The following is a 20578-nucleotide window of genomic DNA, read 5'->3' as shown; positions in this document are numbered from 1 at the left end:
ACCAAATATTAAAACAAAAGATGTTCCTAGCACATTTATGACTTCGGAAATTACAAAGCTTTTAGGGTCTCTGACCAGGAGTTGGGATGAAGATCAAAATATATATTTCTTGGGCTTCCCTGGTGGCTCAGTGGTTGAGAGTCCGCCTGCTGATGCAGGGGACACGGGTTCGTGCCCTGGTCTGGGAGGATCCCACATGCCGCGGAGCGGCTGGGCCTGTGAGCCATGGCCGCTGAGCCTGTGCTCCGCAGCGGGAGAGGCCACAACAGTGAGAGGCCCGCGTAATGCAAAAAAAAAAAATATATATATATATATATTTCTTACTGTATCACAATCTCACATATATATGTATATATATTTTTGAACACTTTTCTGGTTATTTCCTTACAGAAAATTCCTAGAAGTGAATTTTTTGGCCAAAAGTGTAATTTTTAAAGCCTTTGATACATGTCAACCACCTAGAGACCTTTCAGTTTGGGCACCCACCTACCACATGTGAGATTGCCTGTTTTCTCTCATTGAGATGGGTGTGAATGAATTTTTAATGAATGGCTTAGCTGGTCTGGAAAACTCAGCCTGATGAAGTGAGAAACAGTGTAAAATCAACCTCAGGGGGATGGGCTGTCAGGGAACTGCACCCCCGTTCCCCGAGGATAGGGACTTGGTCTTGTCCTTCTCACAGCTCCGCCATCCTGAGCTTTCTGATTTCCGGCAGCTCTATCAGCCTGTGGGCGTCCTCTTGTACTGGAATGGGAGGGATGCTGTTCTCCCTTCTTTAGCTGGACCTGCCAGTCCCCTAGTTCACTGCCCTTTCCTCTTTCCTTCTGAATGAGGTATTTCACACCGGGCTCCTATCTTAAGGATCTTGGGGTGTGCGCAGACTCATGGGTCTGTCAACACAGCTGTCTGGAATCTTGCATTGGAGCCCTGGAGTTGGATCCCTCACAGCAATTCCTTTTTCTAGGCCTAGTTAGGACCATGATTACTTCAGTGGGAATGAAAATTGAGTTGATTAAGTGACTATGACATTTAGATTCATATGTCCAAATAAAGCCTGAGATGTTTAAAATTCTGTAGGTTAAAGCTGTGTAGGAATCAAGTCAAGTGTTTAGAAAATGCATATGCCATCGCTAAAGTTGACTTTTAGATTCTTAATTGTTTTTGGCAAACAGGGCGTGTTTATGTAGGAGAAGCAGATCAAGAGCACGAGAATAAAGATGTGGTATTACTGTTTTGGTAAACTGGGCTGGAGTCTAGACAACTATAGGCAGTACCACTTAGGGTGTGCATGCTCTCCCAAGAGAACCATTCCCTATACAATTGTATCTTTTCTGTAACCCTACAGACTCAGTTGGGGACATTCTGTCCTGTTTTTAAATTAAAGGCTACCTTCAGAAGTCTCTCTGTTGTGCATTTCTCTCTTAGGAAAGTGTTTTTTAAGATGTTGAACAATTAATTTCCCTTCTCTTTGCGGTTCTCCTTTTAGTTTCTTTGTCGTAATCCTAGAATTCAGATTCTGAGATCTATAGGAATTTATGTTAGAAAACATTTAATACAAATTCTGAAATGCTATGTTCTTTCTCATCCTTATAATTTCTGCTACAGCTGGTAATTGTGGATAGGTGCCCTGAAGATCCCTTGTGAAGTGGTAATTAACGATGATTCCTTGTGCGTTATCTGAAAATTTGGTTCCTGGTGGCACCGTGGGTGAGAGAACACAGTCATACCTGGTTTGTCTCAACCTTGACCACAGCCGCAGTTTCCTGGTCTCTTTCTAATCTGTGGTGGCCATGGCTCTGACCCACAGCACTGTGGACTTGCCTCTAACACTCAGCTGCTTAGGAAGAGGTGGCCATGATACTGGGGGGTGTTTGCATCAGCCAGGCAATGAGGGAAAAAGGGGTTGCATGCCTGTCTGCCTGCCTTCTCAGCGAGGCCACAGTTTTCTGAAGTAATATCGTATTGCATTTGCAGTGATTTCTGCAGATAGAAAAATTTTTAGATAGGAAAAAAATTATACTCAAATGTACAGAATCACCTGATATTGGGAATCATTTAAAAATAATTAATTGAATAACTTATCTTTTAAACTGATGGATTCCCTTTGTTTGTGCTTATGTTCTGTTTGTAGCTAATTCGGTTTTTGTTTGTTTTTACAGGCTAAACATCTTTTTGACTGGCATGAACCCATTCTACTTCCATGCAGTAAATGTCATTTTACACTGCCTAGTGACCCTTGTGCTGATGTACACCTGTGACAAAACTGTCTTCAAGAATCGTGGACTTGCTTTCGTTACGGCATTGCTTTTTGCTGTGCATCCTGTTCACACAGAGGCGGTAAGTGTCATTGGAACTCAATGAAATAATGAAGCAAAAGAGTGATCCTTTTCCCCTTTCGAAACCATGTACATTTAAAGCTCTACTAAAGTGTTTATATATAAATCATTCTGCTTGACAGCTCTTCATTCTGAATGTTCAAATGGCCTTTACTGCACCTTCAGGATTTCACTGCTTTTCTAAATAACCACTGTTATTATTACAGGTGGTAATAAATGACCACAGTTCTTTATTTGCAGAAAATTTAAGTCCTAATGTGTTTTAAACAGCAAGGGGCATTTTGAGATACTTACGCTGAGTCATTGTTCGTGCTCTACAATTTTTTAACCTTTTCTCACTCTGCTTTATGTTTATGATATTCATGATGCCGAGCTGTAAGTGCTAGGTGGGAGACTATAAAATGTTGAACTAACATTCTTCAAGTTAGACACATTTAGGAGACTTACCAACCGTTTTTCAAGTTATTTAGTATGAATTGTAGTTATTTGGTGGATAATGAGAAGTTTATTTAGAAAATATAGTTTAGATCTGTGCTCTTATTTAAAATATGGACTTAATCATGCACCAAGATGGCGTCATCCAGCTAACCTTGTTTCACATCTCAATAACCACAGTTGGTTTATTTCATGTGTATTGATAGGGGTGGATGAAGACTTTCCAAGGGGTATGTGGGTACCACAGTTTTAAAAGAATTGTTTCCAGAGGCTCAGATTGCATCTGGACACTTTCCTACAGTTCACATCTGGGTCTAAGTGCACACCTGGGGGAAAGGTGTCAAATTGATTCTCCTCTCCCTGTTCCCCTTTCAATTGCCTTTTTCTTATTTAAAGAAAAATAAGGAATGTCTTGCATACATTTACTATACCCCAGGGGTACAAACAGGCACCTTACAATGAAACAATTTGATATATTGGTGTCAGCCAAGTCTCCTCTAATTAAGGCGTCATAAACCCAAAGTAGGGCTTCCTGTCTTCTTCTGTCTTTACATATTTCTGTGAGGAATGCAGCATGGCATTAGAAGTAGGCTGTGGTGGCCTGTGAGATTCTGGTTGTCATGGGGATGCATAATATGTTCATTTGATCTGACACAAGAAGTCTGATTTGGCCAGTTGGTTTAATAATGAGGAATGGTTAGGCCATATGATGGACGTTTGCCACAAACAAAATTCTAAATCTGTAAGCTCAAGGTTTTGACACAAGTGAGAGTGATAAAGAAGAAAATTATTTTATAAAAAATTACTTTCTTAAGGGTAGTTTTCCCAGCCCTTTCTGGGTATTTTGGACTGAACAAGGTACCTGTAAGTGGAAGACTATTAAGTATAAGGAATAGTCCTTTGCAATTAAGTATAAGTAATAGTCCTTTGCAAAGTCTCGGTCAAGCCTTTTTGCTGTACTTCTGAGAAAATGTGAAAGCAAACAAAACTAATAACAGGTAACTCTAATGATGGGTACACTTCATTTATTTGCTTTCAGCCAGATTAAAGGAGAACCTGATAGAACTGTCAGCTGGTAGATCATTAAACATTATGCAAGGTGATAGATCACTACGATTTTTCAAATAACTTGGGTGTTCAAAGAATTAAGTCACTGTATAACATGGCTACTTCTGTCCTCATTTATGTAAGCAGTGTTTTTTTTTTTTTTTTTTTTGCGGTACGCGGGCCTCTCACTGTTGTGGCCTCTCCCGTTGCAGAGCACAGGCTCCGAATGCGCAGGCTCAGCAGCCATGGCTCACGGGCCCAGCCGCTCTGCGGCATGTGGGATCTTCCCGGACTGGGGCACGAACCCGTGTCCCCTGCATCGGCAGGCAGACTCTCAACCACTGCGCCACCAGGGAAGCCCATAAGCAGTGTTTAAATACAAAAGCTACGGATAGAACTGATGCCGCATGCTTTCTTATTCTAACAAAAAATAATATTCAGTCATAGATAACTGAATTTATTAAAAAGAAAGCTGCTGCAACTGTATTATTAAGAGGTGTATTTTTTATATTTAATAATTATTTATCATTTTTTCTAACTTATGACATGTTTAATAATTGAAAATAATAGTAATTGGACTAATAATACAAAATTGAAAATTCAGCACTTAGGTGTTTTGATCACAGGAAATTTAAAAAATAAATTTAATTGCATATGTATTTTTACTACAGAGAGAGGTAATAAATAGAATATTTAAAAATGTAACTATAACACATTAAGAAAAAATGCTGAGGGGGAAATAAAATGGAAATATGAGTTTAAGGGGAAAGGGTGTAAAATGTCTATCATTTAAAGAAGAGCCTGTTCATATTTATGTAAGGGGAACATGATGAGCTTCAAATTGCTGTGGTGTGTTTCAGGTGCATTTGGTACATTTAAAAGAGTAACATTATGGCCATTATGGCGTTATTTTAAAATGTCAGTTTCTAAAATGCACAGGAAGTTAGATCCTTTGAATTATTTAAAATTATGATGAAAAATTTTAGATGTGAATTTTAAAAGATTAGAGCAATGCATACGTTTTCAATATGATTGTTAGATGAAGAGAAATAATCAAGGACCACTACTCCTAGCCGTATAGAATATATGACATCAGGTCAGTGGCAGTGTTTTAATCTAAGCCTGTCGACAATATTATGTTTCTGACAAATAATTTCTTAAGTAGAGTTAAAAATTCGTGCTTAGAGTGTCTTGGAGAAAATTTTTGTAGGAAAGAACAAATGAGTAGAATAAGAACAGTCCTTATTCTGTGCTTGCAGAGAGGGAGAGCATAAAATGCAGGTAATCTCGGGCAGTGTGATCATGAGCTAGCTGGAGTTCTAAGAAAAAAGGAAAATCCTGTTAGCAAAATGACCTGTAAGAAAGGGTTTCACAAATACTGTATACTAACACATATATATGGAATCTAAAAAAAAATAATGGTTCTGAAGAACCTAGGGGCAGGACAGGAATAAAGACACAGACATAGAGAATGGACTTGAGGACGTGGGGAGGGGGAAGGGGAAACCGGGACGAACTGAGAGAGTGGCATTGACATATATATACTACCAAATGTAAAATAGATAGCTAGTGGGAAGCAGCCGCATAGCACAGGGAGATCAGCTCGGTGCTTTGTGACCACCTAGAGGGGTGGGATAGGGAGGGTGGGAGGGAGACGCAAGAGGGAAGGGATATGGGGATATAGTATATGTATAGCTGATTCACTTTGTTATACAGCAGAAACTAACACACCATTGTAAAGCAGTTATGCTCCAATAAAAAAAAAAAAGGTTTCAAGCAGCTTTTGTACTAATCGGAAAAAAAAAAAAAATCCATGCTAACACAGTTATGGGGACAAAAGAGCCTGAGAGCTAGACATTTATTTAGGGAAAAATCTTAAAGAAACTATTTGCATTCACAAGGAGATGAGGGAGGCATAAGAAGGCAAAGAAATTTGACCTTTATAATAAACTATACTGGAAAGTAAAATCAGGAGGCTGTTATTTAATTATAGATATTAGTTCAGGTTTCTAGAAAGGAGGGCAGAGAAATAGAGAAAAAGAAATGTGTGTTATGAAAACATAGTGATACATTATTTAAGAAAAAGAAAAACAGACCATAGTGTGATGAAAGAGTGAGTTAGTAGGATGTCTCCTCTGTTAAACAAGAACAAAAATGAGACCGTAAATTAGAGCAGGAAGGACGGAGGGCTTAAATTGAGGGGGAGGGTTTAGTGTAAACATGTTGATATGATTAAGGATTTGCTTTCTTAATTATGTAACCAACAAATTGTTAAACGAGTGCTTGCTTAGTGCAGGCCCTCTGCTAGGTGCCAAGGGGGTATGTAGGTGGGCAGTGGGGTCCCTACCCACAGTTTGTTCATAAGCTCCTAGAAAAGCCAAAGAGCATACACATAAATACGTACAAGACAAAGCAATATGTTGTAATAAAACTGAAATTCCAGCGAAGGGAAAAATTATTTCCAGTTTAAGTAGAGAGGAATAGATTCATTTATTTATGTAATTTTTCAACAAATATTTGAGTGACTATAATACAGTCAATCCGTGCAGGGCTATAGCAGTGAATAAGGTAGACCTAGAGCTTTCCTCATTGAAGGCCTTGTGATTTTTGGGTTTCCTGACAGTATATTTCTTGGGAAATTTATGTTTTTCTGAACCCGAATCATGAGAAAAATCAGAGAACTTGGGAAAATGGGGAAATCATTGTAATTCTCCTATGAGAATTAAAACTTAACAATCATCATAGAGACATTACTGTTTGAAGGAATGCACTTCTGTCCAGTCAAAAGCAAGAGCAAGAGGGCTTCCCTGGTGGCGCAGTGGTTGAGAGTCTGCCTGCCGATGCAGGGGACACGGGTTTGTGCCCCGGTCCGGGAAGATCCCACATGCCGCAGACAGGCTGGGCCCGTGAGCCATGGCCGCTGAGCCAGCACGTCCGGAGCCTGTGCTCCGTAACGGGAGAGGCCACAACAGTGAGAGGCCTGCGTACCGCCCAAAAAACAAAAAGAGAAAACAAACAAAAAAGCAAGAGCAAGAAACGCTGACACATGGAGTTGAAGGTTAGGGTTGACGTTTCCACAGCTGGGACAAGAGTACATAGGAGAAAACTGGTCATGATCTAATCAGCCAGTTTGGCTTTCAGCTGTTGCCATGTGTTAAGTGTGTGTTCCTGGCTCAGTCTGCCACCAGTAGAACTCATTTTGCAGGTAAAATAATTAATAAATATAATATAATAGTGATAGTCCAAGAAATAACAAGTTTTGGGGGCAAATTAAGTCCTTACTTGGCAGTTTCCACATGTGATTCTGTTAAGCCTGTTAGGAGATCTGAATGTTACATTATTTGAATTCTATTCAATTATGTTCACTGATTTTTTTTTTCAAATGTTTGAATATTTGTTAAAGGAATACAGTTCCCAGGTTACAGCTACCTGCTTGGTGATGGAAACCTGAAGCTTAAGGAAAGAAATACATGCTCTCCATCTCTGTATTTTTGACCAAGTCCTTTTGTACTTCCCAGCATCCTAGGTTCAGCCTACATTGTCACGGGATCAAGCCCAAGGGGTGCCAACTTGATGTTCCATCTTTGCTTCCTGTTGCCCACTCCCACCCCCTTTTCATTTATTCCATGCTCTCATCGCTTTAACCTCCCCTTCCAGGAACACCCAGTATGCTTTCAGGACTCTCTTTCCTCTGCCTGGAATGCTTCTGCATTCCCTCTCTGACCCAGGATTCACATCCCCCTGTCTTGAGTTTCCTGAAGTCCTCCTTGCTTGACCTTTAAGTCTCAGTGAATAAGGCCAGCCTTTCCACGAAGCCTTCCCAGATCCTACAGTCCAAATTAATGACTTCAGTCTTCTCATGGCAGTGATTTCTCCTCTTTACAATACATGTGGTTTCCTTGTAACCTCTTAATACTCTCTTTTTTTTTTTTTTTTTTGCGGTACACGGGCCTCTCACTGCTGTGGCCTCTCCCGTTGCGGAGCACAGGCTCCGGACGCGCAGGCTCAGCGGCCATGGCTCACGGGCCCAGCTGCTCCGCGGCATGTAGGATCTTCCCGGACCGGGGCACGAACCCGTGTCCCCTGCATCGGCAGGCGGACTCTCAATCACTGTGCCACCAGGGAAGCCCTTAATACCCTGTTTGACTCCTCACCAGATGTTAACTGCTTGGCGCAGGTTTAATCCCTCCAGCTGGCATAATACCTGGCAAATAGGAGGCACTTGTTAAATGTTTGTTGACCGGCGTGAAACATGCAATTACCGAACAAGATAATGTTGACAAATTGACTCACTGTGTGGCTAGTCTGGACAGATAGTGGTTGATGACAAGCACCTTGGTTTTAGGACACTAACCCCCTTGCCCCAGAGACCCCAGCTTAACGGGGATATAGAGTAGGCGTTCAGTGAGTGCTTGGTGGTTTGGAGCTGGCAGCAGCGTCGCTCACTGTTAGCACTGACATTTCAACACCTCCTCTGAGCTTCTGCTCCAAGGGACACTCCATTCTTCAAATCTGGGCACGTTCAGCTGGCACACGCTGCTATTGCTGCTGCTGTTTCTCGGCAGAGCTAACTGACTACACTTTGAGAAGCAGGGCTTCAGGCACCTTGAAGGCATTAGTTACGCCTGCCTAGCTTGTGATTGCCTCATTCCAGCTTGCCACCCCCAATATCAACTTGCGAGTCTTGCCGTTGTCTGAGTTGGCCACAGCAGTAGTGCTGTGATGGGTGTCCCCCTGGGCCCAGACACCTGGGCCTTATCCCAGGACTTTGTTGCTGGCAAGCTGGGCTCTCTGTTTAACCTCCCAGAAGCCTTGCTGGTGGTGCTGAGCTCAGTGCTCAAAGAGGCGGTGCTGTAGCCTGAGCAGGCCTGGGCTTCACAAGTGGACCATGTGCAGTTGTTGCTTTATGTACTGTGAGTCTGAGCTGGGCCTTGGCACTGAGGTGAAACCACACTGTCACTAATAGACATATTGGATTATCTAATAAAGTTAACATAAAATATCATACATGTAAACCTTAAAGTAAAAAGATGGTTTCCATACATCACGCAGAATAACCCGTCTCACTGTTAAGAGTCTCACCTCCTTTCTCTGCAGGGAAAAGGAAGAAAGAGGGGCATTAACAATGAGTGGGCACTTTGTATGTATCATCTTACTTATTACAACAGTAACGTGAGTTAGGGGGTGTAATACTCACGTTAAAGATAACAAAACCAGGCTTCCCTGGTGGTGCAGTGGTTGAGAGTCCGCCTGCCCATGCAGGGGACACGGGTTTGTGCCCCGGTCCGGGAAGATCCCACATGCCGTGGAGTGGCTGGGCCCGTGAACCATGGCCGCTGAGCCTGCATGTCCGGAGCCTGTGCTCCGCAACAGGAGAGGCCACAGCAGTGAGAGGCCCGCGTACCGCAAAAAAAAAAAAAAAAAAAAAAAAAAAAAAAAAATGATAACAAAACCAAATCTCAGACCTTAAAGATAACAAAGTTGAATCTCCCTCAGTTGGTTAGAGGAGCCTGTATTCAAGCCTTGGATGGTCTAGCTCAGCGGTCCCCAACCTTTTTGGCACCAGGGACTGGTTTCGTGGAAGACAATTTTTCCACAAACCTGGGGTGGGGGATGGTTTCAGGAAGATTCAAGCGCATTACATTTACTGTGCACTTTGTTTCTATTATTATTCTGTTGTGATATATAATGAAGTAAGTATGCAACTCACCATCATGCAGAATCAGTGGGAGCCCTGAGCTTTCAGTTGCTACTCACTGATAGGGTTTTGATATGAGTCTGCAAGCAGTTGATTTATTATGGTCTCTGTGCAGTCGAACCTCTCTGCTAAATGATAACCTGTATTTGCAGCCGCTCCCCAGCACTAGCATCACCACCTCAGCTCCACCTCAGATCATCAGGCATTAGATTCTCATAAGAAGCGTGCAAACTAGATCCCTCGTGTGCGCAGTTCACAGTAGGGTTCGCGTTCTTATGAGAATGTAATGCCTCCACTGATCTGACAGGGAGCGGAGCTCAGGCAGTAATGTGAGTGATGGGGAGCGGCTGTAAATACAGATGAAGCTTCGCTCGCTCACCCGCCGCTCACCTCCTGCTGTGTGGCCCGGTTCCTAACAGGACACAGACCACTACCACCCGTGGCCCGGGGATTGGGGACCCCTGGTCTAGCTCCATGTGTGTATCATTGCCTCTCCTTTATGACTGCAAAACTTGCTTATTATATGAAGATATATATAGGTATATTTCCCAGAAATCTATTTTCCACTATTAATTGTTGATTGATTCTCTGACACACCATGGGCTTCAGGTCTTCTGTGATTCGGGTAAGGCTATTTTCTGTGCCTGAATGTCAAGTCTGTTCATTTCCCTTGCGAATTCTTCCCACATGTGACCTTTTCTGTGAAGCATTCTTTGAACCATACTCTGTTTTTTTCCTTTACAGTTTTATTTCCTGGATTTCAAAAAATTAAGAGAAATGTATACATGTTTTGAGTAGTGAAATAATACAAAGATTTATAAATAGCCATCTGTCACCACACCTTCTTCCATTTCAGTCCGTTTCTGAAGTAACACAATAAAAAAATAATTTCAAGCTTAAAAAATGTAGTGACCTTATACTCCTTATCCAGAGTCACCAATTTTTAACATTTTGCAGCATATGTTTTATCATCCTTCCACTCTTTCTCCTTCAATATCTAAAAATATTACTTGTTTTCTGAAGCATTTGAGAGCAGGTTGCATAATTCATGCTCCTTTACACCTTAATAATTTCGTTGTATATTTTCTAAAACCAAGGCCATTAGTCACTGTTTCTTTTCAGCCTCCTTTAGTCTTAAGTTTTGAACAGTCACCAGTCTTCAGTGTCTTTCTATTATATTATTTATATCTTTAAATGTAATATAAAATTTATATTAGGATTATATATAATATACAGTGTTATTAATATATTTGTCTTAATATTGTAATTGACAATGGTTTATCATTTATTGCTGTCCTTATTTATTATGATGTTCAAATTGTTGCATATTTGGTCAGTGGGAGCCCATTGTTACTGGCTTCTGTGTCCTATTGACATGTACCTGTCATTTTTTGAGCACTTACTTTCTGACATGAGAAGATGATCCAAGTGCTCTTGTATCTCCTGAGTCTCAACCCTGGAATCAGCTGCATCTCCAAGGGGCCCATGTTCTCTTTAGTGGATAAATGGCCTGTGGTTAGTGCCAGGATGGCTCTTTGCTACTGGGGTATTTTGCTTTCAGACCCTTTTGGTGATGTTGCTAAGAAACACATAGGCGCATGCACGTACACTCACACATAGCGATGATGAGTTCATACTCCTTCCCATTCTTGTCTTATTGTTTTCCTAGTGCTCTGTAAGCATCCTCTGTTCCATTAGCACTCTGGTGCCCAAAGACTAGCACAGTGTCCAGAACTCAGTCATTGCTCAAAAAAATATTTTTGAAAAAAACCAGTAAATGAATATACTTTGATGCTGTGAATTGATCTTCAATAGAAGAAAGGTTAAAAATGAAGTTAAGCATGAGAATCTTGCCCTTTCCTTCCTCTTTTTCTCCTTCTTTAAAATGATTGTTAAATATAACCAGAAGTGGTTGGTCGTATATCAGAATTTAAAGAATAATGTGTTTTCTCATTTATTATTCCTTTCATTCCTCTGAAAACAAGTAACATTTCTGTAATGGGTTTCTGAAAGTGGTTTTCTGAGGTTTTTATTTTTTCACACTTTCTAGGTGGCCGGAATTGTTGGCAGAGCTGACGTGTTGGCATGCTTGCTGTTTCTGTTAGCCTTTCTCTCCTACAGTAGGTACGTATGGCTAAGAATGCCCTTATCTGTTTACAGTCATGCTGTCCCCTGGGAGTTTCTGGTGTGTGTGTGTGTGTGTGTGTGTGTGTGTGCGTGTGTGTGCGTGTGTGTGTGTGTGTGTTGACTCTGAGCTCCTGCCTGAGAGAGGAGGGAGGCTTCTTGCCAGTGAAATGCCCAGTGAGCTTCCTGGAGACTTGGGATAGGAAACCCTCTCCTTACCAAAAGCTAGGCTGTTCTCTCTTCCAGCCGCATTCTGAGCCCTGTCATAGCCTTTTAAAAGGACTGCTCTCCCAGTGCTGGGAAGATAAGCTCTTGCTTCTTGATTTCTCTTACTTGTAGTTTCTTACTGAGAATGGAATTTGAAATCTTACCTCTGAGCCAAAATATACTGGGTCTAGTCCTCTCTTCTATTTAAGTATGATTTGTTTAATCTCTCCTTTTCATTTTGGTCCTACGTTTTGTGTTGGTTTTTTCCTCTTTATTATCCTCATTAAAGTAGCTCAAAGCTTAAAATAACAAGGCTGAATTGAAAGTAGTATTTCTCAACTGTGATTTTCCAATTTGCACATCCTTTCATCAAAATACAGAAGCTTCTTGCTTTGGTAGACTGAAAAACAGTAAAACAATTTCCCATTATATTGCCCTTTTCCCCCTAACTTGATCAGATTTTCACCTGAGTCGTGACATATCGTCATAGGGAAAGGGGTGGGTAAAAAATGAATGTAGGGCTTCCCTGGTGGCGCAGCAGTTGAGAATCTGCCTGCTAATGCGGGGGACACAGGTTCGAGCCCTGGTCTGGGAGGATCCCACACGCCTCGGAGCAACTAGGCCCGTGAGCCACAACTACTGAGACTGCGTGTCTGGAGCCTGTGCTCCGCAACAAGAGAGGCCGCGATAGTAAGAGGCCCGCGCAACGTGATGAAGAGTGGCCCCTGCTCGCCACAACTAGAGAAAGCCCTCGCACAGAAACGAAGACCCAACACAGCAAAAATAAATAAATTAAGTAATAAAATCCCTGTTCCCATTTCCCACCTCACGTCATTGTAGTCATTGTTTATTAAAAAAAAAAATGTAGTGAGAGCAGGTAACTCAGAGGGTGGCCCAGGAGAAAGGGAGCCAGTGAGCCACATTGCCCTGCTTCCTGGAGGGATGCCTGGTTAGGGATTTGTGAACCTTGATCTCTGGGTCAGTTCACTGGCCTATAATCTTATAAAACCCAGTGACTCCAAGGAACACTGTTTTAAACCAGTGGTTCTCAATAGGGGGCAAATTTGCCCACCTTGTCCCGGGGGGACAGTTGCAATGTCTGGAGATACTTTTGCTCGTCACAACTGGAGAGGCACAGCTGGCACGTGAGTAGAGGCCAAGGATTCTACAGCGTGCGGGGCAGCCCTTGTAACAAAGAGTCATCGTCCCTAAAATACCAGTAGTGCTGAAACTGAGAAACCTTGTTGTACACCAGTTTAGACCTTGGGTCAAAGATGGACTGAATTAAGCTTTATGAAGTTTTGCTTTAAGACCAGAGTCTCTTCTTAATATAGTACCAGGCTTCTAGTCCTGGCTTTGTAATCTCCCACTGCATTGCTAGGTATATAAAAGAGTGTTGTGAAAATATTAAAAATATAAACCCAAATTCAACAGTTGTTTCCTATTTGCTCTGGTGTTAGAACAAGATTAATAATCGCTTTTGAGTTTGAACTTGATCTCTCAGGCTTCTCCTCTGTGTTGATAAATTTGGGAACATGAGTGGGCCCGCAGCATATCCATATCTGTGTGATAATAAGCCACATTGTTACAGCTTTCTGTTGTGCAGGCCATTCGCACTTTGAGTAATTTTAAGCTATAAACCAGCTTCGGAGAAAAAGCCTGTCTCCTACAAATTTGGCATATAATTTAGGTGATTGTTCTAAGACATAACAATAAGGGTAAGACGTCACCACTTCAGATATACTGGCCTTCAAAAGAGTAGGAGCAAATTGGTGTGCCACCTACGGAAGGAACAGTGGAATTTCTTGGTGTGGTGCTGACTCTGTTTTGTAAGGTGAAAAAAGACTTTACAGCAACCGGAGAGTTTTAGAAAATCTCTGCTGGAAATTATGCTGAGAAAAAAAAAAAAAGCTTTACCTAATACATTCTCATGAAAAATAAATTTAAAACTACAGTTTAGAAACTAATACAACATTGTAAATCAGCTGTACCTCAATTAAAAAAAAAAACAAAACAGATTAGCCAGAAGAAAAGAAAAAGACTAAAACATGTGTATTTTCATCACAGAAATGATGATTGTGTTTTGGTATATATCCACTGATTTCTTTGTACAGAAGCATATAAAATACCTTCACAAAAATGATAATAATGTTGAACACTTAACATGTAATAAGTCATTTACTGAATCTTCCCTACAACACCGTGATCCCATTTCACACATGAGGGAAGTGAGGCACAGGGAAGCAACTGACCTGCCCCATGTTACCCTGTTAGTTAAGAGCAGAGCTGTGATTTGAACCCAGGGAACCTGGCTTCAGAATTCATGCATGTGGCTTAGTAACCTGTTATTTAAGAGCAGAGCTGTGATTTGAACCCAGGGAACCTGGCTCCAGAATTCATGCATGTGGCTTAGTAACCTGTAGTATCCACTGAAAATATATTCACCTAAACATCTTTCCATGTCACTAAATACATCTCTATGGTAGCATTTTAAATGGCTTTTTAGTGTTCCTTTGTTATATGCCATAATTTACCAGAATTTATATATGCGTTAATTTAAGTACCAAATTCAGCATTGTTGGACATTTACTTTTTTCCATCTTTGCGAATTTTAAATAATACTGTGATGAACATTCTTGAAGAAATCTTTGCTCACCTACTTACTTAGAATACAACGAAATTGGTGCTAGATCTTATCTTTAAAAGGTGGTTATTTCTTAGCGACCCACATTTCTTCTTAGAGTAAAAGCAACTCAACCTTGTTTTTCAGGAGTGTGGACCAGTGTTGTGTTGGGGAATGTTTCCCTCCCACGGCTTCTCCCTTCTTCCTGCTACTCAGTCTGTTTCTGGGGACCTGCGCGATGCTGGTGAAAGAGACAGGCATCACGGTGTTCGGCGTGTGCTTGGTTTATGATCTCTTTTCTTTATCCCACAATCACGATAAATGGTAAGTCGTTTTAAAGTTTTGCTGTCAAGCAGTCCATGATGTGCAGAGAAGAGTTGCTTAAATCAATAGTTTTCAAACTCTCATTAAAAAAATAGAGATATAACATTTTGTTAAATGTAACCTCATCTTAGACTATCATATAGTAAGGCTTATTTCCTTAGGATAAATGCATTATATATGTTTAAACTCTTCACACTTTTATGAAAATCCATGAGGACTATAAAGTTTTTGTGAGCCCCAAATTTGGAATTGAAAAGTATCAATGCTAATTGCAAGTTTATATCACCAGATTGTTTTGGTTGCATACTACTGAGAAATCTTGATTCACACAGTGGAGTAGTTACAAATGGTAACAGTCTGTTAACAGCTTGACTTGAATCTCTGCCTTCAAATGCTAAATTCGGGTCGTTTACTTGCTCTAGGGATGATGCTTTTACCCAAGAGTTTTTGGAAGGGGCCTTTTGGAATTCCACAGCGGGGCAGTCTAAACCATACAGGAATAATTACAGGTCATATTCAAGTTAAAGAACAAGTTTATTTAGTAGCCTATTTTCGTTAAAAAATATTAAGGTACATTCATATTATCCTGTGGATTATAGATGATAAGAGTGACTAAGGCATATTAAAAGTTCAAGTACATACTATAATTTTCTTCCTCTATCAAATCCATAATTACTAACAATTTGACATGCAGACACTATTTTTCACTAATTATAAGGCCCTTACATTTGAACTTTTAATAAATGTAACTGATTTATTCTCCGGCCTTGTCCGATGAAGAATTTTATCTTAAAAAAAAAGTCCTGTCTTTTTAGCCCATTCCCTACCTCTTTATGCTTCTTGACTTAAAGATAAGAGCAGTGCTAGTGAGTGGTGACAAGCTGAGGTGAGTCATTAAATTCTGATCACCTTCCTGCCTGGGCGTCGTACTTGGGGATAATTTAAGTAGATTTTAGTGCTCTGTTGGCTCTCTGTAAATCTCAGAGGCGTGTAAAAGGAAGGAGCCCAGTTATTATTTTGATCCAAGCTCAAGCCAAGAAAGCTGTGAGCCAAAGCACCTCCCCTAGGCTTATATGAGAATGCCTTTCCTCCTTATCCTCTCCACCCGTAGCAGTAATTGCATTGCTGACCTTACTATTTAGAGAGCAGCCTATCCACCCCTCTGGCTTTCCACTTTCTTCTGGCATCCTCTTTGTATCTGCCTCCCATCGTCTTTCTGCTTCGCTCTACTGACAGCAGAAGATGTGGCAAGTGCCTGCAGAGCCTTGCCTTTGGTTCAGTCCAGAGATATTTAAAACTCATATCAACTGAAATAAAACACACAACTTGCGGGTTGAGAATTATGTTTTATTTGGGGACATTGCTAAGGACTGTAGCCTGGGAAGGCAGCCTCTCGATAGCTCTGAGGGACTGTGCCAAAGAGGTAAGGGAGGAGCCGGGATGTATGAGTTTTTGCTGAAGAAAAATAAAAAAACAACTATATAGTCGAAACTCAAAAGGTTAGTGCTAATCACAAAAAAATCAGGCATCTCAAGTTAATGATTTCAGTGCTTTTCTATATATGGGAAGATGCAAGAGTCTGGGCTCATTAAAATTGTTCCTTTGATATGCATCTCAACTCTCTAGGTATGCTATTTTTCTCCATCCTGAATTCCCCTCAGGGCGCACCTTCCAGGCCGGCTGCAGTGGCTGATAATGTGATGGCAGGCAGCATTCTTGTTTACGCTCATCTTTGAAGTCATATCTCCTCTGGTCTTAGGTCTCTCCAGCCCGCTCCTTTTTCTTCATCTGGTCACTGTTGAGCTAGGCTTTTTTCAAAGAGAATAATTGTCTTTTTTATTCCTTTAGTAATTGTTCTTGACCTTCCTTATACCAAACTGCCAGAAGTTCTATTCTATGAAAAAAACAATACTGCTGATATGTAGCTTGGATGTTGCATAGCTCATAGTCGGTGGGGTTTCTTTGTTTTAGTAACTTGTAGCTCTCACAACCACCAGCATCTCTGCATAGGTGGAGGCATTCATTCTTTCCGCCCACTTAACACATTCTCATTCTGTGCCTGGCCAAGAATAAGACAGTTAAGATTCCTTCCCTCAGAGAGCAATACTGGGGGAGACAGACGTTACATAAGTAGTTACGCGAGTAACTGAGTACAGTTGTGAAAGTGGTGAGAAGGAACTGAAAGCCGGTAACAGGGAGATCTGGTCGATAACAGTATCTCTTGAGTGCAGGCTGTGTGCCAAGCACTGGGCCACACCATTTACAGGTATGAAGTCACTGATTGCTCACAACAACTTTTACCCTCGTTTTACAGAGGAGAGAATTCAGGCAGGCATAGAAAGTAACCTCTCCAGAGTCACCCATCCCCTACTGGGACTTCTGTCTGTGTGACTCCAGAGCCACAGGGTTACCCCTGAGCCTCCATGGAGCACACAGGACAGGGATTTGGAGACCCCACAGGGCATCTGCAGCTCGGAGCCTGGGCTCACATTCGTACCAGGAGACCAGCTCAGAGGATCTGTGTGTACTGGGGGCTCCTGACCCCTTTGAGAATCTCACAGAATCGTGTCCCCTTTTCCCAGAATAACGTACACACAAATCTTATCTGCTCATTTAGAATAAACATCTCGGTACTAGGTTGTTCTTGAGGTCTTTTCATTGTATGATTCAGGAAACAGGAAAGAAACAACAGAAACAAGTGTTGGAAGCCCTCTCCTACATGAAGAGCAATTTATTCCTAAATTTTAAGATTGGGCCACACGAACAGAGTTAGGTTTCTTTTATGAGACATCACCTTTAGGAAGAAACATTTTCAGTGAAAGAGCAGCTCCTGAAAGTTAAATTTTTTTCTTTTTAAAAAATTTGCATATAATTGCCAACTCGCAGAGGATAACGTTCCCTGACCGCAGTCCCTACCCTCTCCCTAGAAATAACCATGATCTTGAATTTGGCATTTTTCATTTCTAGGGCTGTTTTCTTGTTATTACTTCATAAGTATATACCACTGAATATCAAATAGCATTGTTTACATACTTGCAGATTTTATATAAATGGTGTCACTTGCTTTTCTTTTCATTTAACATTGGATTTTGAGATCCATCAATGTGGATACATGTGGCTATAGTTCATTCATTTTAACTGTTGTGTAGTATTTAATTATCACAATTTATCCATCCTTCTGGATTTTGAATTTAGGTTATTTTTACATGTTTGGCTATTATATAGCATGCTGCAGGAAACCTTTGTGTGCACGTACCTCCTGGGGCATAACCACAGAAGTGTTGCTGGGGCCACAGATGTATACACGTTCACGGTGTTGATCTCACTGTGAACTGTGATTTCACTTGTTCACTGTGAGCAAGAGACATTGCTTTTGAAATGACTGGAGTGTAGCAGTGGATGAGAATCCCCTTTGTTCGACATTCTCCCCATCACTTGGTCGTATCAGACTTTAAAATTTTTGCCCAGCTGGTGGTTATGAATTATATCATCTCAGAAGATTCATGAAGGAAAATGTGAGAACACATTGGGGTGGATCAGCTGTGAACAACATTTCACAAGATCATAATAATATAAATCCAGAATATCACTTCAACTGAGTTAGGAGAATTCAAATTATATTTATCATGAGAGAAATATATGTGGAAGAAGAGAAGAGGGTGGTTGTGAATGTGCGTGCGTGTGTGTGTGTGTGTGTGTGTGTGTATTGGTGACCACGTAAAAGGTACTGAGTCCTCATCTTCTATGGTAGCAAGTCAATAAGACAAGTTCTAAAATTAGAAATAATATTATAATTTAATCTTATTTTTAAAATATTGGGATGAATACCAGAAACAGAAGAGCTAAAAGACTTGTGGACGGTTGCTTCCATGGAACAGGGCTTGGCTATGGGACAAGGGATTGCTGTTCCTTGTTGCAGGTCTTGTCATTCTGTCTAACTTTGTTTCCCCTCCATTCCGTGCACAATTAGGAGCAACGGGGTCGTCCATCAGCGCAGCCCACAGCAGCCCGGGAGCTCCCCGCCCACCGCACCGCCAGCGCACCCTCTCCGGGAGAACGGGAAGCAGCAGCGGTTCCCTCACAAAGGAGCTTGGGGTGGCTGCCACACTCCATTGCCACCTGAACCCAAGAGCAGTGGATTCCCTGTGTCTCCTCGAGCTGTGTGGTCCTTGATGAGGTACTGGGCTGTGCTCCTTGACCTTGCGTGTTTTCACCATCCGGCGTCACCTGTTGCAGGGGGATCGCTGGAGAAGTGAAGCACCGAGTGGGCTCTTTGTGACACCCGCCCACACTCGTTTCCCTCCTTCTTTCTTTTTCCTTCCCCGTCTCCCTTCCTCCTGCTTCCTGCCTTCTCTTCTTCTTTCCCTTCCTTCTTTATATTAGATCAGATGAGAAGGGAGTAGCTGGAAGAAGCAAGTAGAAGCCCTGCTGTCTGCTGTTACTTGGAAGGAGGGGGTGAGGCTCTGAAGCCTCCATTAAGAAGTGCAGACATATTGCTGCTTCCCTGATGGAAGAGCCCTGGGCATCAGAGTGCAGGCCTCTCGGTTTTCTGGGGGAGGAGAGGTCTACCTTCTGCTGCTCTGACTCTCCCTGCTCTGGGTGTGTGATAGGAATTTATTACAGCACAAGCATGGGAGGAAGCCCAGGGGACACTGCCTCTCAGAAATGTTTTGAAGGGTACAGGAAAATCTTTTTTTTTTTTTTAAACATCTTTATTGGAGGATAATTGCTTTAAAATGTATGTTAGTTTCTGCTTTATAACAAAGTGAATCAGCTATACGTATACATATGTCCCCATATCTCCTCCCTCTTGCATCTCCCTCCCACCCTCCCTATCCCACCCCTCTAGGTGGTCACAAAGCACCGAGCTGATCTCCCAGGGTACAGGAAAAACTTTAAAGCACAGGATTTTCCCTGTTTTTTTGAATCTTTTGACCTAGCCATGAAAATTAACATAGATTGATCAGAACTCATTAAATTAGCTTGCCTCTAAAATAGCTGAAGCCATGGGCAAGTCAGAATTTAATAAAGATGGAAATTTGACTCATACTATTAGCAGTTAAACAGCAGATTGCTATTCTTATTCTTCTGTGCAGTCCCAGAAAACTCCCTCTTTTCTGGGTCTTTGTTTCCGATTATTCCTATGGAAACCTGTGTTTTGGATCATGCTCCATTTATTCATTCATCAACAAAGATCTATTGAGTGTCTACCACGTGCCTGGCATGTTCCAGGCACCAGGGATGTCCTGGTGAATAAGGAAGACAGGGTCCTTGTGCCTGTGTATCTTCCCTTCCAGTAGAGGAGGACACACACTAAATAACCAACAAAGAATGAACAGTGTGGTAGAGAGTGGTGGGTGGGCCTGGCTGGAGCAACTTCATGTTGGTTGGTCAGGGAAGGCCCACAGAATCCTCATGGATGAGTGGAGGAGCTGGCCCTGCTCAGATCTGGGCCCAGGGTTCCAGACCTGGGGAAACGAGCAAGTGGGGCTTGGATGGGGCGAGCTCAGGGGGTGGGCAGGCCCAGATGGGGAAGGGTGTGTTGGCCATGGAAGTGAGCTTGGATTTTATTCTGAGTGGAAAGGGGAGACTTTGGAGGGTTCTGTTTGTTATTGTTGTTGTTGTTTGTTCAATGTGGAGGAAAATAGTTATATTAAGAATGTTCAGGGCTTCCCTGGTGGCGCAGTGGTTGAGAGTCCTCCTGCCGATGCAGGGGACGTGGGTTTGTGCCCCCATCCGGGAAGATCCCACATGCCGCGGAGCGGCTGGGCCCGTGAGCCATGG

The 20578-nt window shown here is 41.9% G+C and overlaps 1 protein-coding gene across 4 annotated transcripts in view; it reads left to right on the top strand.

Moving 5' to 3' along the window:
* The window catches only part of TMTC1 (transmembrane O-mannosyltransferase targeting cadherins 1), a 272198-nt gene that overhangs the window by 22796 nt on the left and 228824 nt on the right, over window positions 1–20578 (top strand). For 3 of the 4 annotated variants that reach the window (XM_060113160.1, XM_060113161.1, XM_060113159.1), the window contains exons 2-5: window positions 2160–2337; window positions 11567–11640; window positions 14618–14794; window positions 18765–18971. In XM_060113160.1, coding sequence (XP_059969143.1) covers window positions 2160–2337; window positions 11567–11640; window positions 14618–14794; window positions 18765–18971 — 636 coding nt within the window. The remainder of the gene's footprint in view (window positions 1–2159; window positions 2338–11566; window positions 11641–14617; window positions 14795–18764; window positions 18972–20578) is intronic. The other variant, XM_060113162.1, reaches the window with a different exon arrangement.

This window comes from Mesoplodon densirostris, chromosome 11 (genome assembly GCF_025265405.1).
Source record: "Mesoplodon densirostris isolate mMesDen1 chromosome 11, mMesDen1 primary haplotype, whole genome shotgun sequence".
NCBI classification, from domain to species: Eukaryota; Metazoa; Chordata; class Mammalia; order Artiodactyla; family Ziphiidae; genus Mesoplodon; species Mesoplodon densirostris.
This window is presented reverse-complemented; position numbering and strand designations above follow the sequence as displayed.